The following is a 19,699-nucleotide window of genomic DNA, read 5'->3' on the forward strand; positions in this document are numbered from 1 at the left end:
TATCTAATTTGTACCAATTCCCTTCCTTTGACAGAGGTCTTTATGCTCTTAGTTGCCTACATAACTTGTGTGTCACTTGAATAAAATTATCAAAGTGGTTTGATCTGAGAATCTTTCTGCACACTGTACCTGCCAGACCAGTTTGGATGGACGTGCATTGTCTGCTTTTAATTAAAAATTTCTCATTAACTTTCAGCATCTCCTTTTTCGCTCCCTGGGATTAAACTTGGCATTGGCTGATCCTCCTGAAAATGATCGCCTTCAAATACTAAATGAAGCCTGGAAGGTTATAACCAAGCTGAAGAACCCACAGGTGAGTTACTGTCCATTCTGTTTCACTACTGACTCTGTGTTTAGAGCAAAGTTGTAGCCAGTTGTTCAGGCATGACATTGTTTACCTTTTCTAAATACACACAGTTGCAAAAAAATAAGTGATGGCTGTAATATCTTTGGATCATCTCTGCTTTTCTCAGCTCTGCTGAAGCATAATTCAATTTTACATAACATTTTTACATGAATTCAGCTTTTGGGTTCTAGATCTTTAGGTCTACATGAATCATACCTCAGTAGTTAATTCTTTTAAGTGTAATTTTTGCAAGTGTATTTCTCAGTCTCCTGCAAATATTGGTAGTCATGAGCACATGTATTTCTAGGATTATATCAACTGTGCTGAAGTGTGGGTGGAGTATACCTGCAGACATTTTACGGTAGGTGAAAATTACTTTGTTTCCTTTGAATTTTTCTGATACAGACTAAGTGGCTGTGTTAGCAGTCTGGTATTAAAGATGGAAAGATTTTGACTATTCAGCATAAATGTGTAGGAATGAAAAAATGTGTTTCCTTTAATGAAAGATGAATGGGGAAAAAAGATGCAGCTTTGAAGCTTTACTACCCCACAACACTGAACATTTCTTATCCTTTGTTTTAAAGGTAGTTGGATCAGTTTAAATAAGGATTTATTGGAGCTATGGTTAAAGTTCCTGGCTTAACTAGAGCTCTGTAAAAAGCTGCTGCTTTGGCAAATGGAAATAAATTAACCAGCTCAACTGGTGTTTAGTGACTTGATTTATGTGCCAATTTCATTTTGTAACCTTGTTTTTTGCTGCACAGAAGCGAGAGGTCAATACAGTTCTGGCTGATGTTATCAAACACATGACTCCTGACAGAGCATTTGAAGAAGCTTACCCACAGGTAAAGAGTTTATTTTGCCAAATCTGTGAAAATCTGATGTGCATTTTCTTAAATTGAATCAATTCTTAAACTTTGCTGATAACTTTTATAACAAAATAATTATTTTTAAACACTAGCTACAATTTGGAAAGCCTCTTGGAAGACTGTAATGCTGTGATTTATTTCTCCTTTTTTTCCATGCACATCAATATTTTAATTCTGAGAAATGCTAGACTTGAATGATTTATGTATTTAGAAGTAGCAAGAGTTAGCTCCTACTTCAACAGTGGTGTTTGCTGAAGGAAATTAGCAATCATGATAAGCTGTTCAAACAGAAATAAACCACAAAACAATCTATCTCTACTTGGCATTGTCAAGGCTTCAGTGAATTGTTGTGTCCAGTTCTTGACACTGAATGCCAAATGAGATATGGATTAGTTGAGAAGGTTTTTGTGGTTACTTGGAGGATAGAAAAAGTGCCTACAAAAGAAGATTTAACAAACTGGTTTGAGTTTTTTTTTTTTCTTTGATTATTTGGCTGAGATTTTTAGTGCGGAGAGCTGGAGGACATGGAGACTCTACAAAAATGTGCCCAGCTGTGGAAGTGAAGAACAAATAAAGCCTGGGCAGGCTGGTCAGCCAGCCTCTGTTCAATATGGGTTCTGAAGGGTATGTAGGAGAAGTGTGGAGGAACAGCATAGCTACAGCTTGCCCCACTTTGGGGAAAGAAATGTTGAATGCTTGAAGCATCTTTCAAAAGAGTCTTCTATGAATAACTAAAGAAGAATAATCTTTGGTGTGGACAGTCTTAATTTAACTCATATTACAATAGTTTTCTCCTCTTTTAAACTTTTCTTTTTTCTCCCCTTTAGCTGCAGTCAATTATTCAGAAAGTTATTACCTATATCTATGACTTTGCTCTGCTTTTTTCAGTGGTAAGTAATATTCTGTTTAATAAATTTTTAAGAAGAACTGTTTGACAGTTTTTCTGCAAGAGATTTTACCTTGACTGGGATATTTAGATTGTTTACAAGTTCAGAGAATTCAGGGACATTTTGTCAAGTAGCTAAGTGCAGATATATTTTGTGAGCTTTCTGCTGCTTACCACTTAAGCACTTATTATTCCAGTTCCAGTTTTCTATACTTATTTCATTAGGCTGTTAAATTCTCTAAGTTTATTTGTTACTGTGGCATAAGTGGCAGTCAGTGGAAGATGCAATACCATTTATTTGTGTGTGTGTTAATGTAATTGCTGGTAACTGTTTCTGTGTTATGACACATACTTATCATACCCTCTCCTAGCACTTGCACTTGGCATTGGAACAAAGTGGAACTCAGGGAGGTCAGAGACTCTGTATGAGGTAGAAAAATAGAAACAAAGGCAGCAAGTGTGTGTCACAGAGCAGAAATCATTTGAAGAGTGAAACTCGAGACTGATGCTCTGGATTTGGGGTCAAGTCTTGTTGGCAAATTGCTTGGATAATTACCCTTGCTATATTCTTGAAATGATACAGAAATGAAGTGTTTTAATATGTTAAACAACCTAGACCCTTGTTTTTTGAAGGAAATTTGTATGTCTTAGACCTTCTTAACTTGCTCTGGATAGATGTGAAATTGTTGATGATATGTAGACTATTTTAATTGCATATAATATCTTACCTTTTTTTCCCTATAGATGTCTGAATTTGTGATGACCCTAAGCTGTTTGAAGCATATGATTGCTTTTAAAAATAAAGTGCAACATTTGATTCAGACAGTTCTGTATTTTGTGTTCCCTTCTGCATCTCTGCAATCAATAAATTGATACATCTTTCAGCCATCAGTCCTTTTCCATTAGTTCCACTTTTTCATCCTTTTCATCCTAATTACTGTTTTAAAAACAGATGAAAATAGTTTTACCAAAACAGCTGTGCTTATAAAACTTACCCTAATATTTATTGTTTTAGTGTGTTGTTTGTAACACACCTAATTTTACTTGTTTATGTATTTGTGCTTTCAGGAGAAATTCTTGCCATTTCTGGATATGTTCCAGAAGGAAAGTGTGAGAGTGGAGGTTTGCAAGTGCATTATGGAATCTTTTATTAAGTAAGTGGGGACTGTTGAAGTGAAATGCTCTCTGGAGGCTCTGGGAAACTTACTCAAAGATGGCTAGGGAAGAGAAGGCAGTATATTGGCTATTTAATTTAAGAAGGTGTTCCAGGCAATGGGAAAGAAAAATGTGTCAGTTTTGTTAATCTGTGGATGGACTGTTTGACTGTTCACAAAGAAAGTTGAAGTAATTATATTGATGCTGACTTGCTGTGGGTTAACAGAATAGTTGTTCTCTGAGCTTATTTTTTTGTGTGTTGCCTTAGTTGTTTATGACATTTCTTTCACATTCCAGTTGGTGTGACAGCACAGAATAGAGTATTGCTGCAGTTGAAAATTGACTTAGAAAATGAAAATACATTCAACTGTTCTGAAAGTCAAGCAGTCCTCTTCTTTTCAAATAATTAACAGGTTTCTTGAAACCTTTTTCTCATTTCCACCTTCCCTTCAGGTATTTATATTCACTGCTGAGCCCCCCAAGCCTTCTCTCCCCTAGGGCACATGGGGCCACCTCTCTTGGCTTTACTGCCAAGAAATGAGAGATGCTGTGGCCCCTTAATCATCTTAGTGGAGCTGCTCTGCACATGTGCCTCTGTACCTAAACCTGACACTGATCCTTCCTGCCTGTCCCTGAGTAGCTGAGAAATTAAAATATATCTTGGTAAATCCAGGATTGTTTTATTTTAATGTTCTTAGATTGCCTCAGTGTATCACATGTCCACCTTACTGTGTCCCTTAAGGAGTCAGAGTCTGTGGCTTGGCAATGCAAATGTGTATATTAAGATAATATTTCTTGGCTGGCATTTATTGCAATTCTACCTATATTAACCATGTGATCATCGGTGTTCATTGGTTCACAAATGAATTTAAAACCTGTGCAGTGTCATACAGTGCTGGTGATTGAAATGATGCATTAAATGGGTGTCACTCCAGTCATTGTTTTCCATTTTGACAGAGCAGGATTGTTCATCACTTTTTCTGCCACCCTTTGTAGGCACCAGCAGGAGCCGACGAAGGATCCCGTTATACTCAACGCCCTGCTGCACGTCTGTAAGACAATGCACGATTCTGTGAAGTAAGAGGAACTTCTCCTGAGCTCTCACTCAGCACACTGGGGCTGCCTGATGTGGTTTCATGTTTCTGAGGCTGTTTGTTTCAAGGTGGATTAAGACATGAATCCAATTAGTGCTGAGGGAAGAGCTGTGCAGTGAAGTGGCAGCACGTACCATTTGCTCTTTAATTACTGCTGTATTTTGAATACTGAAGCAGAATTTTAAAAAGGAAGTAGCAGTGGTTTTGTAGCTTTCCAGTGAAGCAGAGACACTCTACAATCCAATCTTCAAAACATTTTGAGGGTGAAAACAATGTAATAGTTGAGTTATAGTGAATAATAAGTTATTTCTGAGATCCAAGCACAGATTGCCATCCTCAGTTACACCTTTTTGTGGGTCAATGTTTTCAGCCATTACAAAGGGTGTGAAATCTTTAAAAGGATACCTGGAAGATCTCTAGGAACTTCAATAGGGGAAGCTAGAACTGAGAAGCTGTTACACCATCTATATCTTTCCCCTAATTCCTCCTCTCCTATTTTGCCCTTGGCTTTGAGAGCTGAGGTTGTTTGGGATCCCCTGTGCCCTGTTGCACCCTGTTGTGCTGTGTGGAAAGCAGTGAGGTTTGTAGGTAACTTGGAAAAATCACACCAAAATCTGTGTCTGACTGAAAACAGAGCCAGCATCACAATGCTGCAAATTCTAGCTCTCAAGGGGACAAACCTTTTTTTCCTTCTGGTTTGGGTTGAATTTTGCCACTCTTTTTCCACTCTGAGCCCAGAGATTCTTAGTATGGCAGATGCTGCAAAGGAACTTAAAACTTTCTCTTCCTTGATAGGCCATGAATGCAAGATTTATTGTCAATAAAGAGGTCAGATTTAGCATGTAATTCAAATTTATACCAGCTAGAGTGCTTTATTTTGGGTTAGAGTACCTTATTTGGCTGTATGTTGCACTAAAAGCCACTTCAGCCTTTAAATAGAACAATATATTGTACTTAAACCAGCTTATTAAAAAAAAAAAGCAGTTTATAGCAATCCATATTGGTGCTTCTCTGACACTTTGCCAAAACAATTTGATATTTTACTGGGACATTTAAAATCCCTTAAACCAGCAGTTCCTTGAGCTAAGATGGTTGTACCTGTCTCGGTAAATCATCCTAAATTCCAGTTATTTTTAACTAACTCCTGCATCTGTTTTTGCATGCTGGTTGAGGAAACTCCCAGCCCATTGTGTGGGGCTGGCTGACCCCTGTAACAGCTGTTGGAGGATAACAGCCTTTGACTGGTAGGGGTCTGATGCACAATTGAACTGGAAACCTATTACTGACCTGGAGATCTCATTACAAGCCTTCTGAGCCTTTCAGAGCCCATCAGTTGACTCTTTTGATTGGCAATGCACTAATGAGCTCATCATGCTGAGGTTTTCTTTCCTCCCTTACTGAATTTGTATAGTAAAACTATTGTTCTCTTCCATCTGGTGTCTGAGCTGGAAATTGGTAACTGATACACTAAAGGTCAAAGCTGGAGCCAAGCATATAATAGCCAAGGGATTCAATTGTATTAGTTAATTGTAATTTAACTTTTTGTTCATCCATTTTCAGTCAAGCAGGTTTGACTGACTGGATTTTTATGTGATGTAAATTTGTTTCAAATCAGATTTACGACTCTTGATGTAGAATAGGTATCTGTGATAGTTTTGAAAAGAAACTCCTTTTTTACATATCAGTTTAGTTCAGTGCTTACTAAAACACAAAGAAAACCAGCACTGTAGTAAGGTGAAGTTAATTATTTTTAAATTCTGAGGCAAGGTTAGTTAAAACAGAAAACCTTAAACAGAACAAACCCCAAACGAAAGAATAAACTTGTGTGTTTATTGTATTATACAATGTATTATATTTAAAGGGTATTTCAAAAGCTTTATTCCTTAAATAACTTTCTCCTAAGAATAGGCTTAGTAATTTCTTTAGGTTTTTAGACTTAATTCTTACTCAAGTTCTCATGTTGCAGCACAAGACTGAAGCAATTTGTTTGCCACAATAAAAACCAATAGTGTAGCTTCTTCCTCCTCATGCCAAAGTCAGAGTTTTTTAGAGAACCTAAAGACTCTCACCAATTTTTACTTTTTTAAAAATCTATAATCTAGTTTGGTTCATGGCTGACTTGGTGATATTAATAGAAAAAAATAGTTTTATACAGAAAAAATTATAAAATATTATGTATAATTTGAACCTCTATAGATAAGTAGGATAAACAATATTCAAAAATTTACCAAATAATTTTTCTTCCTAGTGCACTAACACTTGAGGATGAGAAAAGAATGTTAGCAGCTCTGATAAATGGATTCATAAAAATGGTGAGTGACAATTGTGGGCAAGTGTTGGGTGCACCTTAGAGCTGGGATTTTGGTGAGATGCCCATGAGGAGCAGGTGCCTGTGTGGCTGAGAGCACTGAAAACCACAGGCAGTGAAATCAGTGTGTCTGTGTTCAAAGAAATGTCACACAGTGCTGAAGCTGATTGGTGCAAGATGAAAGTTTAAAGTACACATGTTGTTTATTTATTACTATTCTCTGCTAGTTTTGTAAATCTCCTGTAAAACAGAACACATATTTTAAAGTTAAACAGCAGCTGAAGCATCAGACAGGGCACTGGTTTATGTGAAGGAAGTTCCACTACTTGGCTCTAAATGGAACCAATTACCAGCTTTCAAAAATACAAAATAGGTGTAACTTTTTGCTATTCTCTCTCTGTTTATCTTAATTTACAAATTAGACAATTTGTATCATTAAATTAGCAGTCCCAGGAGAACCCCAGCTGTTCTGTCTTCAAATTAGTCTTTAAGCCATTCCTCAGTCTTATTCCAGTAAATCTTCTGTTGGTCTCTGTTGGTTTTGAGATGTTAGGGTGTTATAGGGAGACTTTCTCAAGCTTTCTGTGTTCTTTAACCACATACTGTCAGTGCCTGGTTTTCCTTTCACACAGAGTTGTCAGGCTCTCTGCCTACTTGTCCTCTTTGTTCTTTGTTGCAGTTCTGTGGATTTACTCTAGATGGTTGCTTTTTCTTCAGCTATAATAATTTGCTAATTAATGTTCTAATATAGTCTTGCTTTATTAAGCTTTACATGCAGTAGAATTTCCTTCAGGAGGATTTCTTGCATTGGACAAAATTTGATATGTCTTGATAGTCCTGGTTTGGGGGGAAAAATCCCATAGCAGCAAAATGACTATTTATGAATTTAAACCAGCACACATTAGGATGTGGAGGGAAAAGAAATTCTTACAATCATCCTTACAGTCAGTCTTTTTGGTGGAAAAAATTATATTTTTGGATATGTTTTCTTGAGACTAGGACTCAAGAATCAGCAGTTGTACAAATAGAGGAAAAGCAAAGACAGTTGTCTGTAATGTGAGCAGCAATCCTTTGTTTTCTGGTGCAGTTGCTTTGATCTTTCACTGTATGGATTAAATGTAAATTTTATTCTAATTTTGTAAAAAATTCTTGCATGTGACTTGAGAAATAATAAATAATGCAACCTTGACTTCTATTAGAAAAAAAAATTGCTGTAGAATACATAAATGTAGACTGCCTGGAGACTGTTCCTCATGCTCTGCTTTTAATTGACAGCTGAGACACTCCAGCTGACAGCACTTGGGTGTTTTTAAATCTACAGGGTTGGAAGAGGGTTGTTCTCACACAAAGGTTGTTTTTTGACTTCTTTCCTGCCAGAATGCAAGGTTACAGACTTTTGCCATACTTTATAAGCATGTATTGGTTAACTAAACTTGAGGAAAACCTGCTTTTCTTACTGGTTTTCTGATTAGGAAAAATGCTGTTTTCTCTTGGAGGCCCTTTATCAACTAGAAATTAGAGGAATCTGAATACAGATTCACAGATCTCTTTCTGTTATTCTGGGGGTTTTTGTCATGCTTTCTAAGTATGATGAAAACCAAGCCTTTGTCTCTTCAGTATAGAATCAAGAGTTGTGCTAGTTTTGACAACACTTCACAAACAGGATTTAAATTTTGTTTTCTTGAAAAACACTTGATCTGTAAAGTAGACCATCATGTGGAGTATAGACAAAAAAAACCCCAAAAAAGCAAAACACTAAAACTTTTATGTTTCCCTGAAGCTCAAGTATTGCAGACAGTTAAAAGAGCAGAGATTCTCTGACTGCTGTTTGTTGCTACTGCTGGGTTTTCTCCTTAGCAATATAGGGGGATTTTGACTTTTGAAGAGCTGTGGCTTATCTGCATGCAGTTTTACAGATATTTGAGGGCTACAGTGATAAAGTCTGGGGCCTTTTTTCTCTTACAGGTTTCATTTGGCCGTGACTTTGAACAACAGCTGAGTTTCTATGTTGAAGCCAGGTCAATGTTTTGCAATCTGGAGCCTGTTCTAGTCCAGCTGATTCATGTAAGCCACAGTTTATCTACATTTCCTTAATAAATGAGGATATATTTTTATTTCTCCCATTCCCTGCTCAGATTATTGGTCTATTGCAAAAGAAGTCTGAAGTATTTTAATCAGGTGTTTATAAAGTGAACTTTGTTCTCATCTCTGGTTTTATCCCCCTAAACACTCTGAAGTTCTTGCTTGACAGGCATGCATGATATCATTGCAACAAAGAAAACAGGCTACCTTGCAAGAGATTTCATGTATAATAAAATAAATGGCACTTTTGTGCATTCAGAATTTGGGTTGCTTCTTCTGTAATCCTCCATCTAGGAAAGATTAGACTGTGTTTGGCTGCAGATCCAGGCAGAGTCCTGCTGGGCTTGGGAAGGTTAATCTCTTCTCTATATTGAGTCACAGGTGTGCATTAGCTGCCTCTGATGCCTTTGGAACATTGTATCTTCCCTTAAATCCTTTTGTTATTTTGGTTTATGGTTTTTTTAATCTGTGTTAGCTAGAAATCATGATTGTTATGCTAGCAAGGAGGTGACAGCACTATAGCTGGGATGGAAATGATAAGCTAAAGGTTTGAATAAAACAAGTTTACTTTCACAAATTGAGTCATGTTTGCTTTAAGGAAGTCACTAAAATTCTCCCAATAAAAAGTAAATAGTACAGTGGTTTCACACTGTATCAGAGTTCCTTTGGACACTGGCTATTCTCTAAATGCATGCAGTAAAACCTGCAGGCTGTTATTTGCCACTGAGGCTGGGCATTTTTCTTAATGGTTTGCTTTTGTTTTGTGTGTGTAGTCTGTGAACCAGCTAGCAATGGAAACCAGAAGGGTGATGAAAGGAAATCATTCCAGAAAGACTGCTGCATTTGTCAGGGTAGGTCTGACTGATAAACTCTCAGCCTGCTTTCTTTGCAGATAATACTGTCTGCTGCCACCTAAGTTTATCATTTTTGCAAAACCACTGTGTTAGTATTTTTTGACACTGTTTGTAGTCCCATTTTCTCTTGTTAAGAGCAGTCTTTCCTCTCTGAAGCCAAATGTTGCTGTTTAAGAAAAAGGAGACCCAACCCATCTAATAGCAGCTTTGTGTTGAAAAAAAGCAGCAAGATTGACTCCCTCTCTAAAGGAAGGTTTACCAGAGAGGTGCTTGTGTGAGTTCTGGAAAGCTCAGCTTTTCAAATTATGTTTGAAATAAAATACCAAATTTCTATGTAACTCGGTCACAGAGAGAATGGGAGGTAGGGCATAAAATATATTCCAACTTCTGTCTCATAATATCAGTGCTGATATGCTGCAATCAGGATTTGAATTTCAAATAAGGTGCTCCTTTCAGCTTTAGTGCCTCTGAGCCTGTATAGAGATGGTCACATGTGCCTTGAACTGTGCCCAGGCCATCACAGGATATCCAGGTTGCTTGTGTTCCCTTCTTCTAACCTGGAATGTGCATCCAAGATGTGTCCATCTGCACTGGGGAGGCTGTTTGTGTGTGCTCCAGGTCCTGGCAGCTGTGTGCTGTCCTGGGCTGGCACTGGGCAGCTTCTCTCTGCCTGGGCCCTCCTTGCTCTGGCCAGGGCTTTGGGCTGTGCAGCTGCAGCACCTGGGCTACATCTGCTTCCTCCTGTACACTCAGGCACCTCCTCTGACCACCTGGCACATGGCTTCCCCCTGAGGACACTCATCTCCTTTTCTAGTTAGCTTTTGGTCTTGAGCTGCAAGGAGAGAGGAACTCTTTGAGCTACAGTCATAGAGAGTCAGTTTGGAGTTTATCTAGTAACAGCAACAAAAAAAAAATTAAAATACTCATTAGAAATTTAAAATTGCAGATTTTGGGCTTCACATAATATTTACTTTGCATTGAAAATCTTTCTCAAAACTGATTTACAGATTTTGATTCCTAGTTGCATATTAAATCAGTAAAGATTGTTATAACTCTGAGATAGGAATTTTATTCATTTTTTTTAAATTTACTTTAGGCTTGTGTTGCCTTCTGCTTCATTACAATTCCATCTTTGAGCAGCATCTTCACACGTCTCAATCTGTATCTACACTCTGGGCAGGTTGCTCTGGCAAATCAGTGCCTTTCACAAGGTAAGGCAGCAATTTGGCTACTTAAAGGTTCTCTTGTTTCAGAAACATTTCTAATTTCATAATAACTTGGTTGATATCCTAAGTCATATGTATATTTATGATGCAATTAAAATACAGCTCTGTTTCAAACCCTGTTAAAGCAAAACCTTGTCACATTAAAGCATCTCCTCAGTGTGATCTCAACAGCCAGGACAGCTGACTGTAGCTGACATGGTCCTGGCCACGAGGTAGGTTGTCCTAAATTACTTAGGAATTATGGAAAGCATGGAAAGCTTTTCTCCTGCATAATTATGCAAGCACTCTAATCACAAATAATGTGCTTTGTTATAACTGAAAAAAGAAATAAAAACATCTGTGTAGTAGTTCACAGACTGACAAAATTCACCAATGAGCTGGGAAAGAATTCCAGGTTAGGTCAGTGACAGCAGAAACTTGCTATCAAAGCACCTGCTTGACAAATGCTTAGCCAGGAAAATGTGCCACTATATCAGAGTGAAACAATGGTGTAATATCAGATCACTTGAAGACTGAAAAATATATTTTCTTTTTTGGATCTCGATTATTGATTGAAATGTGCCTGAGCACATTTTCAGCTATCCTCTTAGTTCAGTGTTAAGTAATAGTAGATTCTGACCAAAAGTGATTAGGGGAAAAAAATGGGAGCTATTCTGGCATCAGAATGAACTTTAAGTCTGTATTACCAATTAATATGATCTCATTCATGTCACAAATGGAAGTCAGTTACTTATTCCAAGAGTCTTCATATACTTTTAACTGCTTGCAGTATTTTTCTTTTCCTTTTTGAAGTGATGTCATTCTACTTTGTTTTGGAATTTTAATCCTGACTTTAAATGTCTGCTCTCCAATAGTAAATGCTTTTCCTTTACATGTTTCCAGTGGAGCTGTGAGAGTAATAAATTGGATTACTTTGCAACATCTTTTGTTGTGGCTGTTAATTCTTTGTGTTAGCTCTGTGCTTCTTCACGAGAGCTTGTTTTCCAAGCTCTGCATTTACCAGTGAGTTCCAGCTGCACAAACAAGCTGACTTAGGATGCTGATTACGACTTTTAGTGCATGGTGACTGTTGCATTTCTTTGTTTTGAATCTGATGTTGCCCATACAGCAAAGCAGAGGGATTTAGAGTAAAGCTGACTGTTGTGTCCAAGTTTGTTGTGCAGATAAAAGATCTGCAGACTCTGTTGTTGTGCCATTAGCATTGTGCAGTTGCTTTCAGAGTTTACATAAAATGGGCTCACCTTTTCTCTCTATGGTGTTTTATTTAATTGACCAGCTTACCTTATCCTGTATGTCAATTTTCATTATTGTTGCTATATTGCAGATCTTCTCTTATTGGAAGCAAATCCAAAGCAGTTTTCTGTAATATTTGGTCTTTGAGAATTGTTCCCTGACCCTGAGTCAGGGACCCAGTCTGTGATTTAATATCTTTCAACTTATAAACTGCTTGTCAGCTATTTGTGTAATCCAGTTCTTTTCTGAGTGAGACTCCTGGGCCCCAACATTGTCCAGATTTTTCAGTGTGAGGGTTGCAAACGTGCACAGCTGTTTGACACATGAATACAGTGCACTCACTAAACAATTTACAGGATCCCCATCCTGAAATCTTCTATGGGAGCAGATATATGCAAAGTATTATGAACTCAGTCTCTAAAATGCATGTTCATTAACCACACTCTCCTGAGTTTTAGACCCAGGAGCTAGAGAGAGGAGCATTTGGTCCATCTCTGCTTTTGTTAAAATGAAGCAAGAGCAAAACTAATGTTCAGTAGCTCACTTCATTTACCAAGGTTTTATAGTTATTCACTTTTCTGCTCCCCTTGCAAAGCTATTTTGGGTATAATTTGTACTCAGAGACATGTCACTTGCATGAGTAATTTAGCATGTGTTAAACAGAAACTGTCTTGGGACATTTTTTGTGAACGGTCTTTCCATATGTTGATGCACTGAAGTCACATAGTGTGTCCTTGAAAGTTACTTTTCACTCAGTTTAATCTGTATCTCAACTGAATGAGTAAAAAGTAAGAAGACTGATTAATTCATAACAGCAAATTTCACTCCAGTCACTTAACTGGTGCCAATTAGACACTGATCTACTAAAACCAATGCAGCATGAAGATTTAAGAGTGTGCCATTAATGATAGCATTAGGCCAGGAAGGGAAGCTCTGCCTTGTCTGTAACCTTTCTTTCATGCTGATTTGAATTACCTTAATTGGTTTAAAATTGTGAAGAGAAATAAAGCTGAAAGGTAATGTGCCTGATCTGATAGCTCAGTCAGCAGTGGTGCATGCATGAGTTTTGTGCATGCACTTCCTCCTTGAAGATTCCAGCTGGTGTTTGTAGCAAGGAAAAGTCTTGGATTTTTCTGTTTTAAGTTTCTATGGGGAGTCCAGCTGTTTGTGAGTTGACTTTTCACTTAAACACATAACAAAATTGAGTTCCACAACTTCTGTTGGCAATAGGAAGATTTCTCTAAATTGCCAATGTATCTCTCTTGAAAAAGAAGGATGTGCACGTCATAACAAAAAATGGATTTATGAGTCTGAGGATTGCATTCTAAACTATCAGCAATTGGAGAGCCACAGCTAATCTGCTTTTAGCTGGAAAAGCTTGGGGTTTGCCTCATTCCCAGTTTCAAGGGGCAGCAGTAGTTACCATCAGTCCTTGTGTCTCACTGCTCCCATTTCCTCTGTCCCAGCATTACTTGCTTGGATTTCCCACACTGTCAATCACATCAAGTTTGGACTCATCCAAATACTTCAGTATTAGAAAATTGTAATTTTTTGTGGAATAGATTTTCTTCAAGACAATGAATTGGGTCAGAACTGTGAATTTATAGGCTCATGAAACTCCAGCAGTAATACACTGATGGATGTCTGTCTGGGAATGTTCAGAATGGATTAAAAATGACTGTTGTCTCTTTCATCTCCAGATCCCAAGACCTGCTTTAAATGAAATGAATCTGTAATTATGTTTAAAATGTTTGAGGTGAATTTGCCCTGGATGCATAGTTTGTACCTCTAGAGAGCCTATTAAGAGCCCACCTTTGAAAGGAAGATGCTAGATTTTACAGAGATGAGCTTTTCATTCCTCTTAGCTGAGCCACTGAGCACTGCATGCTGCCAGCAGAGAATAATAAATTCTCATTGGTCATGCTTTCTGCCATGGGGGTGCTTGGACTAAATTGAGATTAAATGCAGGCTCCATTGTGTCACTCTTCTGCACTTCTGAGACAGAGGTATGGTTTTCATTGCACACGTTTCCTCTCTGTGGAAATACTACTTTTGTCTGTCAAAAAAAAAGAGACAGCATGAGCTTTTAATGTTTGGTCACAGCATTCAGCAGGTGGTAGAGATGACATAACTTTCTGGTAATGAGTGGTAAGCAGCTTTTTTTGTTTTAAAAGCTGTGAAATCTTTGCCTCACTTGAGAAATAACATGCTGAGTGAATAAGGTAATTCAGCTGATTCTGTCTGACTGATTTCACTGGGATATTGTCAAACATTAAACTTCATAAAAATGGAGAGCCTTTCCCTCAGATCAACTGCTGCAGACCTTTGTGCTTAGCAAATGCAAATGTTAATTCTGAAGCATACAGTGCTTAATTTGTTTTGTTTTCCAGTTGTGGCTAAAACACAGTTACACCTAGTAGATTGGAAAATAATTTCATTTCTACTGCAGAAAATGTTACCTTTCCATGAGTATTCTCTAAATGCTTCAGTCACACTCTGGAGAAAGTATGGTATGGAATATCTAATACCTAATTTTAAATCATAGCCTAATAATGGTTTAGAGTATTTTCTCAGTACCATTAGATAACATTTTTTTGTATTTCTTCTTAATCTCCTGAAATCTTTATAGATCTGAAGACTATAAATAGAGAGAATTTGAGATGATGAATTTAGAGAAATAGGAACATGAAGAGATTTTCCTAATTACAGACACTAGGACTTCCTGGCTCATGTTTCTCTGGTGAGAATGGTATATGGTGACTCTGTTATCTTTTTAAATATTGCTTTCCTTGAAGACAGTAAAAGAGCTTTGGGAAAAGCATGATGTCATACTGCTTTCCTTACTAGCAATGCTAAGTGTTGCTTCCTTTGGACCCAACTGTGACCTCTTCTCTTACCTGGGACTTCCACAGCTGGAGATTTCTCCCATTCCCTGAGCTTTTTCTTGTTCCTCTCTTTATCCCAGCCAATCACTTTTCTGTATGATGTGAGAGAGGTGACATCTCTGTCTCTGTAAGCTTTTCAGACTAGTACTTTATATCAGTTTGTCAGTTCTTCAAGTCTGTCTAGCCCATGACCTGTTTTTGAAAGTGTCTTGTAGCATCTACTAGGGAAACAATAATGCAGAATGATGCTTCTTGGCTTTCAGGTGCAGGTGATTTAATACATCCTTCAATAAAGCTTCTGGTGTACAGACCAGACCATGGTATTTAATAAAAGAGATGGACCAGTCCTTGGGAATTTAATATTTTTCATCCATTTTTACTTTTTGGTCTTTGTAACTTCATGTGGTAGTGAGTTCCACAGTGGCCTGCTACTTGGAAGTCTAAAATTTAGGGATTAATTTATGTTAAATGTTAGGTGAGTGGCTCAGAGCATGCAGCTGATCTGCTGGAGCAGAATTCAGTCACTCCTGCTTCATTGTCTTCTTGCTGTCTGTGAGATAATGCAGTCTGCAACTTCCTGAAGAAGTTGTTGTCAGTATTGCTTTTTCTAATAAGGAAACAGTTCCATGCCCTAGCACCTTTTTTTATCTTTTTGTGCTTTTGGAAATGGGAAGATTGGAACTAGATTAGATTATTCCAGGTATAAATGCCCAGTAGCAATCTAAATGATACAATGGCACCTCAGTTTTCCATTACTCTCCTAGGGATTCTTATAATTGCCTTGCCTTTTCAACAGCTGTTTAGGATGTAGTTTTCAGGAAACCTCTATAATGACTCCAAAATCTTTCATGAGTGTAAATAGCCTATTTAGAGCTTCTCTTTCTATAGTTATAGCAAGGGCTGTTTCTTTCCCCACATGCCATACTAATATTAGAGTTCATCTGCTGCTTTATTGCTCAGAATCATGACATCCATCTGTGATGCTTTGCAGTCACGTTCCAGACCAGTCTGCAGACACTGTCACCTCCCAGCTCATCCTCAGGACATGTCTCTGCAAAACCTTAAGGAATGCAGTAGTTATTCTGCTCCACTGTGAAAACTTTTTAATTCCCTCTCCTTCCCCCATCCACCCCACCCTTTATTAAGTTATCTACCCTCCTGAGGACCTTTTTCCTTATCTTCTTTCAGCTTAGTTGTTTGAAAAGCCATAAGGATGAATATTAAAAGGTTTTTTAAAAATCTCTAAGTATTTATAAACTGAATTACTTTTAAACACAATCTTGCTGGTTCTTTTTATCTGCAGCTAATTCATAGTATGAATTCACATAGTACATTCCAGCTCACCAAGCAGCAGTGCATTCATTTTCTAATTTCAGGTTTTTTCCTTCTAAGAATTTTTGGTTGTTTGTGGATTGGAAGTGATGTGTAGAGGTCTTTAAGATGGAGAACAATTAGCAGTAGCAAACTCTCACAGTGACCCCACCATTGTGAGAAGAAGGAGATTCAAATGTTTACAATGCTTGCTTGTCAAAACAGTAATGGATTAATTTATTAACCAGAAAAAATAGAGTAACAAAACCCCCACGCTCGCTTCCCAATAATTTTTTGCACTGGAGTACAAGCTTCATTAAATTTCCAGCATCTGTTGGATGTGGAAGCAAAATCTTCAGGTATTAAATTAGGTTTGACAGTGCTGTAAGACAGGGAAGTGGTCTGGAATGCAGAAGATGTGCACGGTCCCTGGTTTTGTCCTTTGGGTGGACTTAGCCTGGTGTAATTGTAGCTGGGACTAAAAATACTTTGGGTAGGTATGTTCAACTCGCTCCCTTTTGCTCTTTGAAGGTGGCCTTAAGGAGTTTAATTGTTTTCCCATCTGACTTTGTTCCTCCTTACTTTTGCCTGCCTGAAGTCTTGAATTTGTGCAGTTTAATTAGCTCTCAGAGATACAGAAAATACAATGCAAGCTGAATTTTTATATATATAGAGGGATTGATATATAGAACTATATATGGAGGTACATAAGGTTGTGTGTAGGTGTAATTAAACATGTACTTGTGTCATAGTGAATATTGTCAATAGCAGAACATTCAACACCAATTTCACATGGTTTTTCTTCTTTAGGAGGCTCATTCTGGAAGTGCTGACTTGGATATCCAAGGCTGTTAGTTTTTGTAGCCTGAAGGTCAGCATGTATGCTTGGGGGAAAGATTTATAGGATTATGGTCAACTAAAATGAAGGAGCTGCTGTGAAAGGATGAATGTAGTGAAGCATGAAGTATGTTACATTGGGAGCACTGCACAAGATATTAACAGCAGCTGGGGAAGGCTCCATCATGGTGATTTGCTGTAATGCACAGGCTGCTCTCCCCTTATCCACTTGAACAGTAGTTCACTTAAGAAGCAGTATTGTACTTTAGGCAGATAACCAAACAGCATCCTTCATCAGAAGAAGCCTTTTTTATCTTCTTTTTGGTTTTTCAATCAAGAACATAAGATTGTTGTGGTTTTCAGTGCTTTTTAAGTGGTTCCTTATATCTTTTGGAGGCAAGGAAAAGTGATGTATGGTTTTGTTTTAAAACATCTCTACAGTAATAGTTTTAAAAATTGACTTTTAAAGATGCAGAGAAACCATCATTGCATAACCTCATAATTAATGTAACTCAGAATTAAACACTGATGCTCATTTCATACTTGAAAAAACAGCAGGTCTGTGACAACCTTTTTAGTGAGCCTTTTCTCCAGACTCAGAGCATGTAATGCATTCTCTGTCACCTCTCTGCCAGGATGGTAATGTTTAGAGGACGGGTCATTTGCTGCAGTCTGTAATAAAACCCTTTGCATTGGGATGCATTTATTTTTGCTTCTTATGAAGCACATATATCTTGGATAAATGTGCTTTTAGTGTTCCAGCATAAGATGGTTAGCACAGTTTGGCAGGGCTTACTGCAAAATGAACATATTCTCCTCTGCCAGTTCTGGATGTTCCAAAGTGAAATACAACTGCTTTGTGCTGTGTGGCTTTTTTGGCTTGCCTCGCTGCATTGAGTGGGGGAAGCAGGGGGAAAAGGCAAGGAACAGGGATGAGAAGTGTGGGGCAGGAGCCTCAGTGTCCCCACTGTGCTGGGGCAGGGACAGGGTGGGGTTTGCAGGTGACCCTGTGGCCGTGGGGGCAGCAGCCACGTGCAGACAGCAGCTGTGACTGCCAGGGACAGCAAGGACACAGATGGGAGCCCAGGGAGGTGGTGGCAGCACGGGCAGGTCCATGGTGTGGGCAGCACCTGGGGGGAGCTGGGCACTGCTCTCAGCAGCCCCAGGAACCAGGCAGCTCCTGGCTCTGGAGCTGCTCAGCCACATGAGGAGGCAGCTCTCATTCACAGCAGGAGGCAGGAAGAGTAAATTGAATCAAATTTCTGGTTTCAAATTGAAGATAAGAGGCTTTGGGTTTGCACTGTGGCAGAAGTTTAGAGGAGAATGTAAAGGATTGTGATTGCTGGGAGAGCAGGCAGTAAATGAGGGTGAGGCACTTGCAGCTCTTTTTTGCTGTGGATGCTGATTGCTGCACAGGTCATTCTCATCCTGTTATGAAATAACTTCAGAAGGCAGGAGCATTCCCTGCACAGACACGGGTACTTTGGTATGCAGACTATTCTCTAAGGCACATATTTTTCATCTGTCTGGTCACATGTTTTTATTGTATGGTGATGTGGGACATGCACTTTTATTTATTTTCTGCTGAGACAACTGTGGAAGTGACAGAGATTCATTTACTTGTGCTAGAATGAACATCTGCTGCTGCCTTCCTTCCTCAAATAAAGCAGAGAAAGATTACTTACCTTCCTTTGGGTTGGCTGTCTAAACTTATAAGTTGTTTGAAATAAACATTCTTTCACCTCAAAACAAATGTGCAGAGTAAAAGGAAGGACAGTGTTGGATGGAAGGGGTCTGCGTGCCTTGAGCACTTGTGTGCTGAAAAAACAAGAGTGAGAAGAACTACAATTTTCCAAAGCACATGTTTCTCTGGTATTCCTCATAAGCTTAAATTAGATATCAGTTGGTACTATATTTAGCAAATTTGCTTGGAGTCTCAAATGAATTTTTCCAGAGCAAGCTGTGCTCCTGGAACTGCCCATGCCTGCCTGTCAGTGGTATCTCCATCCCAGCCACGTAACACCTCTTGGCTTTCACCAAGAATTCTCCTTTTGCTTTTGATAAAAGCTGATTACATGGCCTGGGTCTCTGTTCCTCTAAAATAAAGACACAATATTAATTCTGATGGATGCTTTGAAGTATATGGCTCAAAAACTTGAGTGGGATGTGGATACTTGGATATTCTGAAATGTTGCCAAGAAAGTGCAAAACAATGTTGCTGTCTGAAATTTTTTTGTGAACTCAGCATATATAGAAGTGTAAGAGGGAAAATATTGTTGCTTTTAATTTGTGAATATTATTAAACTGAGGAATGGATGTTCTAGTGCTTGGCATTTATGTTTTTGTAGGATTAGAGACATAATAAAGAGTTATGAAAAACCTCTTAATAGCTATTTTGCCTGTAAAGGCTGTAATGGTGGATGGTTTCTCTAATTCCTGTATTGTGATTCTTGGAAAATATTCTTTTATCTAGGTAACCAGCAATACCCCAGGTTCTGGTACTATATTAATATTTTACTTTTAGGGATTATGAATAATTAGAAATATGAAGTTGTTGGTACTTCCTTAGAACTTAACATCCTTTTGTGAATGAATTGGTGAACAAGGTAGCAT

General features: G+C 38.2%; 1 protein-coding gene across 2 annotated transcripts in view; it reads left to right on the forward strand.

Moving 5' to 3' along the window:
- Window positions 1-19,699, forward strand: part of VPS35L (VPS35 endosomal protein sorting factor like) — a 43,638-nt gene that overhangs the window by 15,864 nt on the left and 8,075 nt on the right. For both annotated transcript variants that reach the window (XM_059862085.1, XM_059862084.1), the window contains exons 17-26: window positions 197-313; window positions 654-707; window positions 1,111-1,191; window positions 2,043-2,105; window positions 3,170-3,255; window positions 4,253-4,333; window positions 6,599-6,662; window positions 8,624-8,722; window positions 9,514-9,591; window positions 10,691-10,805. In XM_059862085.1, coding sequence (XP_059718068.1) covers window positions 197-313; window positions 654-707; window positions 1,111-1,191; window positions 2,043-2,105; window positions 3,170-3,255; window positions 4,253-4,333; window positions 6,599-6,662; window positions 8,624-8,722; window positions 9,514-9,591; window positions 10,691-10,805 — 838 coding nt within the window. The remainder of the gene's footprint in view (window positions 1-196; window positions 314-653; window positions 708-1,110; window positions 1,192-2,042; window positions 2,106-3,169; window positions 3,256-4,252; window positions 4,334-6,598; window positions 6,663-8,623; window positions 8,723-9,513; window positions 9,592-10,690; window positions 10,806-19,699) is intronic.

Source organism: Haemorhous mexicanus, chromosome 17 (assembly GCF_027477595.1).
Source record: "Haemorhous mexicanus isolate bHaeMex1 chromosome 17, bHaeMex1.pri, whole genome shotgun sequence".
Classification (NCBI taxonomy): domain Eukaryota; kingdom Metazoa; phylum Chordata; class Aves; order Passeriformes; family Fringillidae; genus Haemorhous; species Haemorhous mexicanus.